Raw genomic sequence first — 21,338 nt, forward strand, 5'->3', positions numbered from 1 at the left:
TCACGCCCCGGTCCGGGAGGATCCCACATGCCACTGAGCGGCTGGGCCCGTGAGCCATGGCCACTGAGCCTGCACGTACGGAGTCTGTGCTCCGCAACGGGGGAGGCCACAACAGTGAGAGGCCCGCGTACCGCAAAAAAATAAATAAATAAATAAAAAATCAGTATAAACTAAACTACATAAAGAAATATAGCTGATTGTGATTTTTAATCATTATTATCATGACCAATAATGATATTAACAACACAAGCTACTAATGTTCACTCTGTCTAAATCGCCTCTCTTCACTGCAGACTTTTCTAAGTCTCTTCTATTCAAACATGAACCTCAGTGCTGTAGGAAAGTATAATTATATGCAAGCTAAGTGTTATCACCTTTTATGTAGCCATTGAAATCGAGCTGCACACCAAGGATAAAATTCCCCTGTTATTAACAAGTGTCACAGGATATTTCATAATGAGACTTTTGAAAAACTATGAACCTAGGACAAGACTTCTAATCCAGAAAGTACACCACACAGTAAATCCTATTTGTGTGTGTGTTTTGACTGGAGGCAGACAATTAAATAAGGTTCTGTCAGGTGAAGCTCTACATGGTCTACAGAGCCTGAGAAGAAAAAAGTAACAGACTCAGAATATCAAAGTCCCATTGAACATGCTTCAAAGTATACTTCTAACACCTTATTTGTATGATTTTATGTATGGGTTATATTTGTCTAAACACTACATGTATCCAATATGTACTTCAGGAATATTTTTAAGACAAAGAAGAGGTTTTCAGAACATCTGAAGAGTTTACCTGTCACAGTGCCACCATCGAGGTCACTTGTACTCAGACTTGTAACAGAAATACTTCTCCCTCCTGAGTTTCTCAATAACCGTTGACTCCGCAGTTGGCCTATTGAATGCTCCAAGCTTTCTTTTAACTAAATTAAAGGATACAATGAAGTTTAAAAAACTTCCAGATACAAATAAGCCTAGAGATTTTAAAGCTATTCATGAACTATCTGGGTTCCCAAAGAGAATTTATATCAGAGAAAATTTTGAACTAAGTTATATTAATAGAAATATAAAAATAGTAAACATAAATATTTTAAGACCCAATTCTAACATCTGGTTTTAAATAGCATCTGTCACTACCTATTCCATCTTTCTATTACCATCAGATTGATGTGCCCATGCTTAGAAACATAACAAGGCCAACACATCTGAAAAAGAGAAAGACTTCCTTCTAAACATTCCTTCAGAAACCTCAGATCTATAATAAACAGGAAAATGAACAGCTGTCACAGTGACTTCTGCTTTGAAAAAAAAGTGCACTGCCCAATTCTGTAGCAGAGTACCTTTCATTCATTCAAAGATTTCAAATCCCGGAAAACCATGTGGTCAGATGTTGGACTGTTAGTACAAACTAGGATCACAGTTGTCCAAATGCTCTCTTCAGGTTATTAGGAAGTTAGCCAGCAGGGAATATAAGACAACATCTTTTAAGACCTAAAGGGCTACAATAAATAAAATCACACTTAATACTGAGAATATAATCCAGAGCTGTACAGAACTATTGACCTGAAAAGGGGATTCAACAAAAACCCAAAGGAACAAAGAGTAAAACTTAGGAAAATCCACATACCCTGAATTGCTGAGAAACTTCTGGTCTAGACATTTTAGCCAAGGATGAATAAAAAATAATATTAATAAAAATAATGTATGGATCCAGAAAACAAGTCATCTGTAACTCTTTAAAGAGAATGTCAAAACAAGACAATTGATTGAAAAGAGAGGGCTTCCTAAATTCAGCCAGAATTAAAAGGTAGAACACCACTGATGGAGGAAACAAGTTGGTTTCCTTGGGGAACTGTGCAGAAAGAAAGTAGCTTCAACTGAAGGAAGAGCACAGCTGAAACAGAATATGAGTCACAAATGAGCAAATCCTTTTTCACTTTGGTTGTTTGGACTTAGCTGTTCTGGAGAACCAAGGTTAAAATAGGCTGGATTAAAAGAAGTAGAGTTAGAATTTCAACAATTTATCTCTATTACCACTCTCATTTCTGGAAAAAAAAAAAGAAAGAAAGAAAAAGCTAATATTTCCATACCCTCTGTTCCCTGCTTCTCTAAGCTGGCATTTGTGCAATACCATCCTGCCTGAGTGTTCACCAGCTGTAGGACCTAGACTATCAATCCAGGAAACATACAGATGAGGCCTGGGAGAACTAAGGTCTACCTGGAGAGTAATTTATACACAAGTAAAATAAAAAACTATGTTTAACATGTAAGTAGTCAAGAGGTCTTACACAGTGAACACAAAATAGCATATCAGTAATCTATGACAAAGAGTCAGAATAAAATTGTACAATGTTAAAATTAAAAAGCTCAAATCCAAACTGTAACATTAAAAAAGGACTAGAAAGGTAAAATGACTTTAGATCACATAAGTTAGTGACAGAACCAGCTCTACTAACTTTTCCTGTGTTTATTATTTGCATCTTTCAAGCTAAGCCTGATGTCAGTATCCTTTTTCATAGTTTTTTTTTTTTTTAATTGAAGTAAAGTTGATTATCCTTTTGGAAGTAAAGTCAGCTGACATTTCTAATCATTGCTTCTTTTTGAAGGTAATTTGCCCCTTACAGCTCTGGCTCTTTTTAAAATTTTCTCTTTGACTTTGAGTGTCAATGGTTTTACAATGATACGACTATGTACAGCTTTACTTGTAGTTATCCCATTTCTGACCCACAGAGATCATGGAATCTGTAGCTTAATCTCTTTCATGTGTTGTAAATTTTCAGCCACATCTCTTCATTGTTTCTGCGTCATTCTTTCTTTCCTCTCCTGGAAATCCAGTTGGATTTAAGTTTTATCTTTTCTACCAAATCCCATGGGTCATTTATGCTCTTTTCTGTATTGTTCATCCATGCCTCCATTCTTCTTTTTGGATATATTATGCTGATCTATCTCTCAATCTATTAATTCTCTCTTTAACTGTATACAAGCTGTTACTTAATCCATCTGTTGATGGTTTTTTCTAATTTATTTGTTTGTTTATCTTAGTTATATTTTTCAGTTTCTGTAATTTTCATTTTTTGTCTTTTTTGTTTGGTTTTTTTTAGAGTTTTCAATTGTCAAAATTCTCAATCTTTTAATTTCTTTTTTCTTTTTTTTTTTTTTTGCTGTACGCGGGCCTCTCACTGTTGTGGCCTCTCCCATTGCGGAGCACAGGCTCCAGACGTGCAGGCTCAGCGGCCATGGCTCACGGGCCCAGCCACTCCACGGCATGTGGGATCTTCCCGGACCGGGGCACGAACCCGTATCCCCTGCATCGGCAGACAGACTCTCAACCACTGCGCCACCAGGGAAGCCCTCAATCTTTTAATTTCTTGAACAGGTTAATCATAGTTATTTTATAATCTCCTACTTGTTTCTCTTGTCTGTTTTTTCCCTTGGTTTTCAGTCAACTCTTGTATTTTCTTATGCCTGAGTATTTTTTTTATCATGTGATAGACATTGTATATGAAAACTGTGGAGCTATTTAAAGCTCTGGATGATGACATCTTCCTTCAGAAGGTACTTGGGTTTGCTTCTATCAGGAAGTCAGGCTACGGTCACTAGGAAACCCAATGTACCTTAATTCATTAGAACTGAGATGATTCAAAGCTGGGCTTCTGTCCCCATCAGCACTGGTCAATTTTCAATTTATCACTGCTCTGATTTTCAATTCACCATTTTTCCTAGGCTATCACTCTTTGGGGTCTCAATCAAAAGCTGGAGGGTTCCTGAACTCCAATTTTGGTCTCTCTAGCCTCTTTGAGTCTACAGATAGTTCTAATCTTATCTGCTTCTAAGCCACCTCTTTTTAAATCAGCTACTGCCTTGACAGAGAAAGAGTCCCAAATGTAGGACTCTTCCTTCTGGACTTCTATTTTTGCCAGATCTTGACTATAAAATTCCTCACTGCCTTGGTAGTTCTCTGATGGTTTCATAATATTATTTTTTACAATTTTTTTGCCTTTCCAGTTGATCTGAATGGGAGAGTTGATCCAAAATAATCTTATCTACCAATGCCAGAAGCAGAACTTGCCAGCATCCTTTTCATGTGGGCTTATTTGCTAACAAATCCTGAGCTGTAACTAAAAGCTGATTAAGAAGAGGAATTTTCACACAAACATGCACACACACAATATCACTGCTAACAACAACAAAAAACTCACCATGGAACATATGGGAAAATATTGCAGAACAACAGAAATGATACATTACCCCCAAAATCTAGGAGGAATAACAGATGTTAGAAAATTGATCATTTCAGAAATAAGATAAAAAGTTAGACAAACTATTTGGCAACCTCATTTTAAAACTCTCAAAAGATGTATCATAAGCCATTGAACAGATGAACAGGCTAATACATAAAGACCAAAAAACTGAACTGTAAAAGGTAAATGAGTGAGATGAAGATTTCTTTTAATCACTCCTACAAACATCATGGCAAAAACAGATCCTCCACCTAAGATACAAAACTAAACATGTAATAAAATTAGAACCTACACTTAAAGTAGCAATAATACAACAGACATGGCACAAAATCTATTCATGATGTACAAAACCAATTTGATAACTCCTAAAATACAAAAACCAAAAGATAAAATTTGTTTTAAACTCTTTAGGATTATAACGTCTAATTAGATGCAAAGGCAAACCAAACTCGAAATTACATAAAAACAAAACAACACTAATAAAATTCAATTTAATATTAATTTATAATACTATGATGGATAATGCTATTTTGCTTAAACTAAATCAGTGTTCCACACAGACTGTGGTACTGACTGCAATGGTGCAGATTCTAAAAGTTTATCATGAATACCTCACCACATACCAAGTGTTGATTCCATTTCCCCCACTTTCCCCTATATAAACTACCACAAAACCAGCATCATGGAACATGTTATGACATATTTTCACCTCAACTTGATATAAATGTACCATTTACATATTAGGTCTATTCTTTTATCTCTGTTCATTTGACATTAGACTAAAACAAACGAAGCATTACTATAATGTACCAGTAAGAATGAAAATAAAACTTGGGCACTGAAATTGAATGGCAATACTTGTTTGCAAGGTAGTTTATCCAAATTGTTAAGACATGCTTTTAAACACAGAAGTCAAGTGGGAAATCTCTCTATAGCCAAAGATGAAATAATTTGGGCATCGATAAAAATATTAACTACAATGGAATAAAGCAGTTGAAACGAATAAATATGTGAGTTAATGATACTCAAGGAGAAAAAAATAGTCACTGGTCACCAGCGGAGAATGTTAGGGAAATAACTCATTATTTTGGAAACTAGTAAATAAATTTAAAAAATTTTAAACGTATAAGCTTTTAGATTAACATTAACATAGCAAATTTTAAAATCCTCATAGAGATCTCTGAAAACCCTGTTACATCTCTATTTGAAAGTCTGATGTGAGACAAAATATAAGTCAAGCTTAGAGAATCGAAAAATACATACAACTCTGAAAAACTGACTATACTGCACACCAAATCTATGAAAAGAGATCATCTAGGCAGCAATGGGTCCTCCATATAAGAAGTGTGATCATTAAAAACATCATGATTCACAAGGACCAGAGGAAAGCCTAGCAGTACTTTCCTCAGTTCTACTCCTTTTGTTTCTGTTCCTGTTGACATATTTCACACCCTAATATTTTATTTTGAGGATGAAATAAGATAATGTATGTAAAATAATTAGAGCAATGCCTAGGGAAGATTAGTTTGTTGAGTAAATGGTAGTTTTTACTGTGATGACTACACACAATGAATATAAGAGCAAAAGTAAATGAAGAAATTGGATGTTTTAATCTGGAGAAGCTCTTTAGAAGAATGTCATTCCCTAAAAATGACTTCACTGAATTCTTCTAGTTGTATATCTACAGGCTCTTAAACAGCAAAAATATCAATATTCTCACTATCAGCTATTTCTTTTTAACCCCACATCTAACTCCTCCATAATACAATTCAAATTTCATTCCAGCATTATCACTTTTCATTTCCTTGCCACACTTTCACCTTTTTGACCAATTCCTTTATTATTATTATTATTTATTCTTGTAAAATAGCATGCAGGTTTACCATTGGGAGGCAAGGAGGTATCACAACTATAATTTTCACTGTCTGCGACCCATCAGCAAGACTTCAAAAGCAGCAATTTGTTATTTATACAATAATGTGTGGACTGAAGAGCCAGCAGTAAAGTTTGCCCTTTTTGCAGTTACTCATCGTTAATATACTGTTGTGTTAGCTGAAATGTGAATTGTGTTGTTTGGGGACTGGTGTTATTTGACCAAATAGGGGTAATGAAATTCATGCACATCGAAACCATGCAACAAGGACCAACTGTCTTTACTTTTCAGCATTCGGAGAGGTTTTATAGCTGTATTCAGTGGAAGAGTATGCTAAACTCCACCTCGCCTGGGACCAGAACTCTAGTTTGTTTGTTTAAGTAAAAAAATATTGACTTTCCAAAATTCATTAATAGCAAGCTTCTTGACCAGTTTCTGGGAAGGCAAGGTTACAAGCAACTGTAAACAACTAAGAAACTAGGCACCAACTTCACACACACTATCAAAAATGCCTAAGAAATAAATCATATTCAGTAAAATTTGACTTCAATAAGATGAGATGAAAAAAGGCAAAGAACCATATGGGTAAACTTCGTTGGTCAATTTACAGTTACTGATACTAATAACCAGTGTATCTCACGTATTCACATTCTCAACAAAACTAATCACATCCTTGACTAAGCTCACTGTGAGAAAGAGAAAAATATATCACACTAAAACTAGTCACTAGGAAATTCTTAAAAGATATCTACCATTACTTCCACAAAGAGACCATAATAAAAATGAAGTAGGAACAGTGATTACTCACACATAAATATAGTAGCTACCAAATATTCAAATAATTAGCTTACATACAAACGAAAAACACAACTTTAAAAAAAAAACCTTGATAAAAATTCTAAATGCTGCAATTCAAAGTCAGCTTAAATTCTGGAAACCATTAAAGATCCTATTTAGTTTCTCCAGATACTTTCTTACTCCAAAGTATCCCTTATTTTCATACTAAGAAAACATATCCCCTAACATAACACAGATTATACAGAAATGCATGCAAAGTATAGGTAACTGCATTCACTTAGCTGCATAGTTGAGCAGAAATTGGAAACATCTGAATATTTCATCTAACCATTTAGTTTTGTTTTCACCTGACAGTAAATACTCAGTATTTAGCAAACATTCACAATGTATATAGCACTGGTGACTATGGAGACAGTTTGTGTAGTAAGTTTAGATATACCTATAACGTTGACATTAGAAACAAAAAAAAAAATTAAAGTACTTTGATTTACAAATCTTAGGGGTCAACTTGGCAAAATCCAGGGCAAGAGTAGAGGCAGAAAAGAGGTCATTTTAAAAAGTTTGTCCTGGGTAATAACGTCAACCGTAGGCACATTGATTAAGTGCTTTCTGCTTGACTTTCCTTCACTGCCTGTTTCTCCACAGAATGCCAAGCTTGATCTGGCAATACACTGCAAAATAGATTGGTTGTAGAGTTAATTTTATCAGCTCTATTTTGGTTCCTTACAGTCTATTAAAACTAGAACAAAGAGAAGGAGGAGGACAAAAAAGGAGGTAGAAGAGGTGGAGGAGGGGAGTTTTATAAAATTAGAGTGCAAATTTATGGTTTGCATACTTTTCTGGTCCCACCATCTGTTGCTGAAATGTATTTTTTAAATGGTTGCTGCTATCTTATTTTTTATTTACCAGAAAGATCATTAGCTCTGACTGCTACCCCTAACCTCTCTCCATAGGCTGATTTATGGAAATATAAGTCTATACTAATAGTTCTGAAATTTAGAAATTCCCTTTCAAATGATACATCATATTTATTTATGTGACTATTTTATTTTTAAATGAGATCTCATATATTCAAAGCCCACATAGCATACATATTCTAACGATTTTTAAAATTTTTTAAAGTGTTTCCATATAATATTCTGAATGTTATTAAATGAGCATACATGGGGGCTTCCCTGGTGGCCCAGTGGCTAAGACTCTGAGCTCCCAATGCAGGGGGGCTGGGTTCGATCCCTAGTCAGGCAACTAGATCTCACATGCTGCAACTAAGAGTTAGCATGCCATAACTAAAGATCCTGCATGCCTCAACTAAGACCCAGTACAGCCAAATAAATAAATAATTTTTTTAAAAAAAAATGAGCATGCATGGAAAATGGAATGTGCTCTTAATAGTACATTATTGTATTTTGGGTGGACAGACAATATAATCATGAACATAAGGGGGGAAAAGCAGCATTATGTATGCTGTCTAATTTGGCATATACTTTGAAGTCAAAACAATCAGATACACCTATCACTGTGAACGTTACAACATATTATGTTGTTTATAGTCACAATAATACACAAAAGAAACTGAAGTTTAGGCCCAGTGAATTCAAGGAAAGGAAAGGAAGAATACTCAGTGCCTATAATGTACCAAGTACTTAATCTATATTAAGAACATAGCAAATACTTGAAGATAGGGATTACTGGATGAATTAAAGAAGTAACAAGAACATAAATGTTTAGCAAGTGTCTAAAACAGCGTGACTACTTCAATAAATGTTAGTTATAATAAGGCATATATAATTATGTTCATTTTTCAGATGATTAAATTCAAGTTCAGAAAGATTTAATAACTTGCCCAAAATCACTGAAATGGTTTCTAGTGGAAAAAAATCAGGATTCAATTTTAAGTCTGACTCCAAAGTTTACATTTTTCCACTAGCCTCAAAGCAAAATTCTGTAAAAATTATTCTCCTGTCTAGTAGTTTCATGAGAAACTTGGCAATAAAATTTTAAACGTAAGACTCTAAGAACCTAATTCCTAAGATCTGAAATATATTTACAAAAAAAGTTCCTAACAGAATTCAGTTGTTCCATTGTAATTTCTTACCCATACATTCTCACTACTTAGCACTGAAGTTGTTAAAAGATGGAACAGTTCTCACCTTTAGGACAATTAGCAGAACTCAGCCAGAGAGAAAGGGATGGGTACCTTCAGCTCTGGGATATTACAAGTGGCTTGTGCCTGGCTCCAAACAATTAACATTAAGCTTCTAGGCTGTCACTATGTATATCTAACAACTGAAATCCATTGAAAAGAAGAAAAAACCTGGACTTCGTTATTTAACATTCAAATTCTTCCAAAGTTCATATACGCCAGATGGTAACGTCCTGTTACTCCCAAAGGGAAATTTTAATCAGAGTACTTAATTAGAAGAAAAATTACCATTAATGCAAGTCTCTAAGCTCTAATTTGATTTTACTATATTTTAACCACTCTTTACCTTAAAAATGTACTTAATGAATCTGCTGATTTGAATCAAAAGAACTGTATCTTTCTTTTATACCAAATATTAACTACTTTAGCCTCATCAGCTGCAGTCCAAATTTCCACTGCAGAAGGTATTAACTTTTTATGTTGAATATTTTTTCTTGAGGGCATTCCATTTTTACGGCATTAACATAAAAACAGACCTGTTCTCTCATGAATAGGAACACACAGCTCTAGATATGTTCTAAACATTAAGCTAATCAGTTGCACTATTTAACATAGGAGTATATGTTCCAAATATTCCCAGTAAACTTTCATATAAAACCAACCCAACAGGTCCTCTTTGGACCAAATGTTCTCAGACCTCCCAAGAAATTTACAGCATGAGAAATAACGCAGGATGACACTTACTTAAGGTCATGAAGTTCATTAAGACCAAAGATCCTAAGTCATACTATCCAACTTAATATGGCTGATTGGTTGGGCTGGCTACAAGAAAGGCTTGTAAAAAAAAATCAGTGGTTGTTACTTAGGAAGAAGGGGGAAACCAGTGCTGGTGTAGGCAACCTGCAGAATCCACCACACTGCCTTAAGTGGCAGCTAGAACAGCCAACTTTGGCAAGCCTTCAATGCCAATCCTAGCTCAGCATCAGATTTCTTCCCATTCTGTTTCTGTAGTTGTTCCATCTAACTCTCATTCTGGACACTGCACCAGCTGTAACATTAATGACTTGTGTGACAATGGGCTTTGGTTTTTCAATCAGTTAAGATAATCTCCAGAATCTAGTTTATAAATGTCAATTATATAACCCTTCAAACTTTGAATCCAAAATCCCAATTTTCAGAAAAATTAAATTCATATCATCATTAAAATGTGAGCAAGCACAACTCAATGATGTGAATGAATCCTGATGCTGGGTTTTGGGATAATATCCTATCCTTGGCTCTGTCACTGACTAACTGTGAGACTGTGGGCAAGCTAGTACCCATTCTGTGCCTTAGTATTTTTATCTTGTAAATGAGGATAATAATAGTATCTACCTAATAGGACTGTTGAGAGAATTAAATGAGTTACCACACAAAAAACAAAAAGGTACCTGTAAACTAAGCTTATGAAGATATTCCCAAAGAGAATATGAAAAGGTAGATGCTACTTCTCTATGAAACACCACACACCCCATTGCTGATCCTCTAACACTGCTCAACTCCTCACAGAGAGAGGCCTTCACATATTATAAGCAAATAAATAAATTTAGAGTTGGAATAAAGATTCAAGAAAACAACAGTGAAATTATGTACATTTCAAGAAAAGGTAGTCAAAAAAGTGACTCATCATGACTCCTGACCCTTACAAAACCAACAGGAATAATTCTCACAATTCTCTTGTTAGGGCAGATCGTCTCAGGAGGAAAGCATTGCACTGAATATTTACATAGCTCCTCACTCACTGGCGAATTATGTTCACAAAACTGAACCTCCATAAAATAAATATGTAAGTTCATACACAGTTGACCCTTGAACATGGGTTTGAACTGCACTGTTCACCTGCGGATTTTTTTCAGTAGTAAATACCACAGTACTACGTGATCCAAGGTTCGTTGAATCCATGAACACAGAATCACAGATACAGAGGAACTGCAGAGAGGGAGGAACCTCAGATACCAAGGGCCAACTATAAGTTATACACAAATTTTCAACTGTGTGGAAGGCCAGAGCTCCAAATCCCATGTTGTTCAAAGGTAAACTGTGTATCACTTGTATCCATTTCCTGAGGCTTAGCATTAGTATAAATCTAAGTTAAAAATAAAAGTTCTTGAGATACCCTCAACCACCAGAGAGCAGACAGCAGAAGCAAGAAGAACTACAATCCTGCAGCCTGTGGAACAAAAACCACATTCACAGAAAGATAGACAAGATTAAAACGAAGAGGGCTACGTAACAGATGAAGGAACAAGATAAAACCCCAGAAAAACAACTAAATGAAGTGGAGATACGCAACCTTACAGAAAAAGAATTCAGAATAATGATAGTGAAGATGATCCAGGACTTCAGAAAAAGAATGGAGGCAAAGATCGAGAAGATGCAAAATATGTTTAACAAAGACCTAGAAAAATTAAAGAACAAACAGAGATGAATGATACAATAACTGAAATGAAAACTACACTAGAAGGAATCAATAGCAGAATAACTGAGGCAGAAGAACGGATAAGTGACCTGGAAGACAGAATGGTGGAATTCACTGCTGCAGAACAGAATAAAGAAAAAAGAATGAAAAGAAATGAAGACAGCCTAAGAGACCTCTGGGACAACATTAAACACAACAATATTTGCATCATAGGGGTCCCAGAAGGAGGAGAGAGAGAGAGAGGACCAGAGAAAATATTTGCAGAGATTATAGTCAAAAACCTCCATAACATGGGAAAGGAAATAGCCACCCAAGTCCAGGAAGCACAGAGAGTCCCATACAGGATAAACCCAAGGAGAAACATGCCGAGACACATAGTAATCAAATTGGCAAAAATTAAAGACAAAGAAAAATTATTGAAAGCAACAAGGGAAAAACAACAAATAACATACAAGGGAACTCCCATAAGGTTAACAGCTAACTTCTCAGCAGAAACTCTACAAGCCAGAAGGGAGTGGCAAGATATACTTAAAGTGATGAAAGGGAAGAACCTACAACCAAGATTACTCTACCCGGCAAGGATCTCATTCAGATTCGATAGAGAAATCAAAAGCTTTACAGACAAGCAAAAGCTAAGAGAATTCAGCACCACCAAACCAGCTCTAGAACAAATGTTAAAGGAACTTCTCTAAGTGGGTAACACAAGAGAAGAAAAGGACCTATAAAAACAAACCCAAAACAATTAAGAAAATGGTCACAGAACTTACATATCGATAATTATCTTAAACATGAATGGAGTAAATGCTCCAACCAAAAGACACAGGCTACACAACAAGACCCATATATATGCTGTCTACAAGAGACCCACTTCAAATCTAGGGACACATACAGGGGATGGAAAAAGATATTCCATGCAAATGGAAATCAAAAGAAAGCTGGAGTAGGAATACTCATATCAGATAAAATAGACTTTAAGATAAAGAATGTTACAAGAGACAAGGAAGGACACTACATAATGATCAAGGGATCAATCCAAGAAGAAGATATAACAATTATAAATATATATGCACCCAACATAGGAGCACCTCAATACATAAGGCAACTTCTAACAGCTTTAAAAGAGGAAATCGACAGTAACACAATAATAGTGGGGGACTTTAACACCTCACTTACACCAATGGACAGATCATCCAAAAGGAAAATAAATAAAGAAACAGAAGCTTGAAATGACACAACAGACAAGATAGATTTAACTGATATTTATAGGACATTCCATTCAAAAACAGCAGATTACACTTTCTTCTCAAGTGCGCACAGAACATTCTCCAGGATAGATCACATCTTGGGTCACAAATCAAGCTTCAATAAATTTAATAAAATTGAACTCATATCAAGCATCTTTTCTGACCACAGCACTATGAGAGTAGAAATCAATTACACAGGAAAAAACATTAAAAACACAAACACATGGAGGCTAAACACTACGTTACTAATAACCAAGATATCACTAAGAAATCAGAGAGGAAATCAAAAAATACGTAGAGACAAATGACAATGAAAACACGACAATCCAAAACCTATGGGATGCAGCAAAAGCAGTTCTAAGAGGGGAGTTTACACCTATACAAGCTTACCTCAAGAAACAAGAAAAATCTCAAATAAACTATCTAAACTTACACCTAAAGGAACTAGAGAAAGAAGAACAAACGAAACCCAAAGTTAGCAAAAGGTAAGAAATCATAAAGATCAGATCAGAAACAAAGAAAACAATAGCAAAGATCAATAAAACTAAAAGCTGGTTATTTCAGAAGGTAAACAAAGTTGATAAGCCATTAGCCAGACTCATCAAGAAAAAAAGGGAGAAGACTCAAATCAACAGAATTAGAAATGAAAAAGGAGAAGAAACAACTGACACTGCAGAAACACAAAGGATCATCAGAGATTACTACAAGCAACTCTATGCCAATAAAATGGACAACCTGGAAGAAATGGACAAATTCTTAGAAAAGTACAACCTTCTGAGACTGAACCAAGAAGAAACAGAAAATATAAACAGACCAAACAGAAGCACTGAAATTAAGACTGTGATTAAAATCTTCCAACGAACAAAAGCCCAGGACCAGATGGCTTTCACAGGCAAATTCTATCAAACATTTACTGAAGAGCTAACACCCATCCTTCTCAAACTCTTCCAAAATATAGCAGAGGGAGGAAAACTCCCCAACTCATTCTACAAGGCCACCATCACCCTGATACCAAAACCAGACAAAGATACTACAAAATAAGAAAATTACAGACCAATATCACTCATGAATATAGAGGCAAAAATCCTCAAAAAAATATTAGCAAACAGAATCCAACAACATATTAAAAGGATCATACACCATGATCAAGTGGGATTTATCCCAGGGATGCAAGGATTCTTCAATATATGCAAATCAATCAATGTGATACACCATATTAACAAATTGAAGAATAAAAACCACATGATCATCTCAATAGATACAGGAAAAGCTTTTGACAAAATTCAACACCCATTTATGATAAAAACTCTCCAGAAAGTGGGCATAGACGGAACCTACTTCAACATAATAAAGGCCATATACGACAAACCCACAGCAAACATCATTCTCAATGTTGAAAAACTGAAAGCATTCCCTCTAAGATCAGGAACACGACAAGGCTGTCCACTCTCACCGCTATTATTCAACATAGTTTTGGAAGCGCTAGCCATGGCAATCAGAGAAGAAAAAGAAATAAAAGGAATACAAATTGGAAAAGAAGAAGTAAATCTGTCACTGTTTACAGATGACATGATACTATACATAGAGAATCCTAAAGATGCCACCAGAAAACTACTACAGCTAATCAATGAATTTGGTAAAGTTGCAGGATACAAAATTAATGCACAGAAATCTCTGGCATTCCTACACACTAATGATGAAAAATCTGAAAGTGAAATTAAGGAAACACTCCCATTTACCACTGTAACAAAAAGAATAAAATACCTAGGAATAAACCTTCCTAGGGAGACAAAAGACCTGTATGCAGAAAACTATAAGACACTGATGAAAGAAATTAAAGATGATACCAACAGATGGAGAGATATGCCATGTTCTTGAATTGGAAGAATCAATATTGTGAAAATGACTATATTACCCAAAGCAATCTACAGATTCAATGCAATCCCTATCAAACTACCAATGGCATTTTTTATGGAACTAGAACAAAAAATCTTAAAATTTGTATGGAGACACAAAAGACCCCAAATTGCCAAAGCAGTCTTGAGGGAAAAAACAGAGCTGGAGGAATCAGACTCCCTGACTTCAGACTATACTACAAAGCTACAGTAATCAAGACAATATGGTACTGGCACAAAAACAGAAACATAGATCAATGGAACAAGATAAAAAGCCCAGAGGTAAACCCACGCACCTATGGTCAACTAATCTATGACAAAGGAGGCAAGGATATACAATGGAGAAAAGACAGTCTCTTCAACAAGTGGTGCTGGGAAAACTGGACAGCTACATGTAAAAGAATGAAATTAGAATACTCCCTAACACCATATACAAAAATAAACTCAAAATGGATTCGAGACCTAAATGTAAGTCTGGACACTATAAAACTCTTGGAGGAAAACAGAGGAAGAGCACTCTTTGACATAAATCACAGCAAGATCTTTTTTGATCCACCTCCTAGAGTAATGGAAATAAAAACAAAAATAAACAAATGGGACCTAGTGAAACTTCAAAGCTTTTGCCCAGCAAAGGAAACTATAAACATGACGAAAAGACAACCTTCAGAATGGGAGAAAATATTTGCAAACGAATCAACAAAGGATTAACCTCCAAAATATATAAATAGCTCATGCAGCTCAATATTAAAAAAAACAAGCAACCCAATCCAAAAATGGGCAGAAGACCTAAATAAACAGTTCTCCAAAGAAGACATACAGATGGCCAAGAAGCACATGAAAAGCTGCTCAACATCACTAATTATTAGAGAAATGCAAATCAAAACGACAATTAGGTATCACCTCACACCAGTTAGAATGGGCTTCATCAGAAAATCTACAAACAACAAATGCTGGAGAGGGTGTGGAGAAAAGGGAACCCTCTTGCACTGTTGGTGGGAATGTAAACTGATACAGCCACTATGGAGAACAGTATGGAGGTTCCTTAAAAAACTAAAATAGAATTACCATATGATCCAGCAATCCCACTACTGGGCATATACCCAGAGAAAACCACAATTCAAAAAGACACATGTATCCCAGTGTTCACAGAAGCACTACCTACAATAGCCAGGTCACGGAAGCAACCTAAATGCCCATCGACAGACAAATGGATAAGGAAGATGTGGTACATATATACAATGGAATATTACTCAGCCATAAAAAGGAACGAAATTGGGTCATTTGTTGAGACATGTATGGATCTAGAGACTGTCATACAGAGTGAAGTCAGTCAGAAAGAGAAAAACAAATATCGTATATTAATGCATATATGTGGAACGTAGAAAAATGGTACAGATGAACTGGTTTGCAGGGCAGAAATTGAGACCCAGATGTAGAGACAAACGTATGGACACCAAGGGAGGAAAGCCGCGGGGGTGTGGGGGTGGGGGTGTGATGAACTGGACGATTGGGATTGACATGTATACACTGATGTGTATAAAATTGATGACTAATAAGAACCTGCTGTATAAAAAAATAAATAAAATTCAAAACTTTTTTAAACAAATAAATAAAAATAATAAAAGTTCTTGTCTTCCCTAGAGCAGAATGGCTGATCCCATTTCCTAGGAAATGTCTTATATTTTAAAAGAGAAATGCTAATTTCAATTAGGCAATGGATATTTAACATGGAGAAATTTTTTTAACAGTTGAACACTGATTAAAATGGATTAACGAAAATTCAATATCCATTCATGATAAAAACTCTTACCAAAGTGGGTATAGGGGGAACATATCTCATAATAATGAAAGCTATTTATGACAAACCCACAGCCAACATAATACTCAACAGTGAAAAGCTGAAAGCCTTCCCACTAAAATCTGGAACACGACAAGGATGCCCTCTCACCACTCCTATTCAACATAGTATTGGAAGTCCTAGCCACAGCAGCCAGACAAGAAAAAGAAATAAAAGGTATCCAAATTGGAAGGGAAGAGGTAAAATTGTCATTATAGGCAGATGACATGATACTATATACAGAAAACCCTAAAGACTCAACACAAAAACTACTAGAACTGATAAACGAATTCAGCAAGGTAGCAGGATACAAGGTTAGCATACAGAAATCTGTTGCATTTCTTTGCACTAACAATGAAATATCAGAAAAGGCATGTAAACAAACAGTCCCTGACAATCCCTTTTAAAATTGCATCCAAAAACAAGAAAAAGTACTTAGGAATAAACCTGACCAAAGAGGTTTTGAAAGACTTTTATGCTGAGAACTATAAAACATTGATAAAAGAAACTGAAGATGACTCAAAGAAATGGAAAGATATCCCATGCTCTTAGATTGGAAGAATTAATATAGTTAAAATGGTAATACAGCCCAAAGCAATCTACAGATTTAATGCAAACCCCATCAAAATACCCATGACATTTTTCACAGAACTACAACAAATAATCCTAAAATTTATATGGAACCATAAAAGATGCAGAATTGCCAAAGTATCCTGAGGAAAAAGAACAAAGGTTGAGGCATAACCCTCCCAAACTTCAGACAATACTACAAAAAGCTACAGTAATCCAAACAGCATGGTATTGGCACAAAAACAGACATATAGATCAATGGAACAGGATAGAGAGCTCAGAAATAAACCCACATACCGACGGTCAATTAATCTACAACAAAGGAGGCAAGAATACATGATGGAGAAAAGACAGTCTCTTCAGCAAGTGGTGTTGGGAAAGCTGGAAAGTCGCATGTAAATCAATGAAGTTAGAACACTCCCTCACACCATACACAAAAATAAACTCAAAATGGCTTAAAGACTTAAGACATGACACCATAAAACTCCTAGAAGAGAACATAGGCAAAACATTCTCCAACACAAATCGTAGCAATGTTTTCTTAGGTCAGTCTCCCATGGCAATAGAAATAAAAGCAAAAAGAAACAAATGGGACCTAATCAAATTTATAAGCTTTTGCACAGCAAAGGAAACCATAAACAAAATGAAAAGACAACCTACGGAATGGGAGAAAATATTTGCAAACAATGCGACAAAGGATTAATTTCCAAAATAAACAAACAGCTCATACAACTCAATAACAACAACAAAAAAATCCAATCAAAAAATGGGCAGAAGACCTAAATAGACATTTCTCCAAAGAAGACATACAGACGGTCAATAGCCATATGAAAAGTTGCTCAACATCACTAATTATTAGAGAGATGAAAATCAAAGCTGCAGTATCACCTCACACCAGTCAGAATGGCCATCATTAAAAAGTCTGCAAATAATAAATGCTAATGAGGGTGTGAAGAAAAAGGAACACTCCTACACTGTTGGTGGGAAAGTAAACTGGTGCAGCACTATGGAAAAAGGTATGGATGTTCCTTAAAAAACTAAAAATAGAATTGCCATAAGATCCAGCAATCCCACTCCTGGGCATATCCAGAAAAAACTCTAATTCAAAAAGATGCATGCACCCCAATGTTCATAGCAGCAGTATTTACCATAGCCAAGACATGGAAGCAACCTAAATGTCCATCAGCAGATGAATGGAAAAGAAGATGTGGTATATACATATATACAATGGAATACTACTCAGCCATAAAAAATGAAATAATGCCATTTGCAGCAACATTGGATGAACCTAGAGATTATAATACTAAGTGAAGTAAGTCAGAAAGAGGAAGACAAATATCATATGATATCACTTATATGTGGAAACTAAAATATGATACAAATGAACTTATTTACAAAACAGACTCACAGACATAGAAAACTATGGTTACCAAAGGGGAAAGGGGATAGGTGAGGGATAAATTAGGAATTTGAGATTAGCAGATACAAACTATTATATATAAAGTAGATAAACAAGGTCCTACTCTATAGCACAGGGAACTATATTCAATATCCTATAATAAACCATAATGGAAAAGAATATTAAAATATATATGCGTGTGTGTATAACTGAATCACTTTGCTGTACACCAGAAACTAACACATTGTAAATCAACTATACCTCAATAAAATAATAATTACAATAACAATAATTTGAAAATGGATTAGCCTGTTACAGGCTGTTGAAAAAAAATAGCAGGTTCTACATCAAGAGAACTTGCATGAGCTGGAGCACAGTCTCCAAAAGAAAGAAACAAACGAATCACTCTCCAGGGTCCCTCCCTAAACAGAACACACAATAATTAAATTTTTTAAAATAGAGGATAATACTATCATGTACTTAGAGGACTTAAAGAATACAAATAGAAAGATTCAGATAAATCACATGATAGTTGGCACATTACATACGCTCATTTTTAGGTATGCCCATTTTACTGCTATATTTCGTTACAGTAAATATTTTAATGCTAAGAAAGCAATTTTCACTGAGCAGCCCACCAGATTCACTTGTTGTGAGAAATACTCTTTCTGATTTGCACATCTTCCCATAGATTACAGCAGGTGCCCCCCCAGGTTACTTACAGGTGATAGGGTGCAAATCATTGCTCTATCGAGGGAGTGTAAATATAAGGCAATGAGTGACATCCCCCTCTGGCATGCTGGGAGCAGAAATCATTGAGAGGCAACTACTTTAATAGAACAAGAATTTGAGGAATCTAAGGGGAAGACTCTAGACCAGACAAGGAACAGCCTAAAGTAAAAGGAAAGAATCTTATTTTCCTGTGTCCTATTTTAAATGAGTGGCTTTGCAGTCTAGGTACTTACAACTCAGATGGGAAAGAAATACCTGTTGAGCTTATCTACTTCCCATGTATAAAACTACTCCCCCAGAGCTCAGCATTATTCAATTCTAGGCCTACCAATTCTAGGAGAACACATTCTGTGTTTTAAAAGCTTACCTGTACAGAAGTTTCACTTAATACATAGTTTTATTTCCCAATTGCTCAATTCAAGGGAAATTCGTCTAATATTCAACCTAACAAAGTAGGTTTTTCTCTGCTACTAGTTAATAATGTTTTTATTTTCTTACTAATAAATTAAAGAGCAAAGAATTAACTCCCATTATTAATAAGGTAGTTAAATCTAAAACATTTCATGAGCTACCCAAATATATAAAGTCTATGGCCCCATCTGCAAATATACCATAAATAATAAAAATTTGGTAGATACAAGAAAGTCCAAGTTTATTTTCTAAATGAAAGTAGTAAAAAAAACCTTATGAGAGAAAATATGTTCCCTGTGCTCAAGCAATTAGCTTCCAATTACAAGCAAATGATGACTATACTTCTGCTTTGTAAAAAGAAAATAACAAATAATCAATTAAACTTGGGGCTTATGTGACAACTCAGTACAGCACAGATATATATAAAACTATCATTATAGCACACATGTAATACTAATCTTATTAGAGTGTATACTCATAATTAGAAACGTGAAGGAATAAATTTCTTTGGTTTTCTAAGAGTTTACAGAAGATGAGTTAGCAAATTCCAAAAGAAGGAAATAAGAGACAGAATTAGCAAAATATTAATTAAAAAATGTTCATTTTATTCATTCATTCCCTGGTGGTCCAGTGGTTAGGACTCCATGCTCTCACTGCCGAGGGCCCAGGGTTCAATCCCTAGTCAGGGAACTAAAATCGCACAAGCCATGTGGCACAGCCAAAATAAAAAAGTAAAGCTTTCAAATTCAATAGAATCTAATCTATATAGACTAGCTGGCAAGCCATCTGACAAGCTAAATTTAAACTATAAAATAATAAAGCAGTTGAAAAGCTAAAGCTATTCACAGTGGTTACGTCCTTTATCTCACATCCATACTCCTCAACAACTAAATTTCCAAAAAGGTGGGTAAGAGTAAATGCAAACATATGTAAACATTCTTACGTGTTCTATAGCCCCCGCCTGTCCATTACTATATTCTCGATACTGTCCAAGCATCTGGTCAACTTGCCGCAGGTTCCGACTAGTGTCCTAAAGAAAGAAAGTGGACTTTATTAATTGCTCCAAACAATGTTTTCCCCAATCAATCTTAGCGGCATATCAAACAGCTAGGTCACCCATTTGCAAAAGGTACAATTTATATAATAATTAAGTTGGGTAATATACTTCATAAATATCAAATAAATCTTATTAACAGCACTGACAGAGAAACTCAAATCCATCTGCAATTTACTTGTGTGAAATCTGAAGCACAAAATTTCAATCCTTATCCAAGGTTCCATAATAAGTTGGCAACAAAACCATAAATTGGAAAAGAATCCTCATCGTCAATTTGTGCACCTCAACTAATTCAGACCCTCTTTATAGAAGAGAAATCCTGAGAAAAATCTAGTCGATTGTGTTCATGACAAGCAAATCATTAGGATCAATGTTATTTCAGTTATTACTTTACCTCAAGGACTCCATTAAGAGAAAAGAAAACAAAATATCCTTTAACTTTTAGCTATAAAATTTGTTTGTAATTACAATAAAAATGCTTTCCACCTAAATATGCTAGGTTTCACCTGAGAGGTAAATGGAGGCATTTCTTTCAAAAATATATACTTACTAATATGTTTCAGTAGTGGGAAAGTACAAGAATTTGTACTGCAAGAATCCAATATTATGTTAATTTAAATAAGTTTAGAAAGAAAAAGGCTCCGGAGTTTTAAATCAAATTATGGTTTCTCCACTGAA

General features: G+C 35.2%; 1 protein-coding gene across 1 annotated transcript in view; it reads right to left on the reverse strand.

Moving 5' to 3' along the window:
* CEP128 (centrosomal protein 128) overlaps positions 1–21,338 on the reverse strand; it is a 437,527-nt gene that overhangs the window by 394,418 nt on the left and 21,771 nt on the right. The window contains exons 3-4 of the mRNA XM_060293645.1: positions 20,547–20,633; positions 799–925 (exon numbers count right to left, since the gene is read on the reverse strand). Coding sequence (XP_060149628.1) covers positions 799–925; positions 20,547–20,633 — 214 coding nt within the window. The remainder of the gene's footprint in view (positions 1–798; positions 926–20,546; positions 20,634–21,338) is intronic.

The sequence above is a fragment of the Globicephala melas genome, chromosome 2, assembly GCF_963455315.2.
Source record: "Globicephala melas chromosome 2, mGloMel1.2, whole genome shotgun sequence".
Lineage (NCBI taxonomy): Eukaryota > Metazoa > Chordata > Mammalia > Artiodactyla > Delphinidae > Globicephala > Globicephala melas.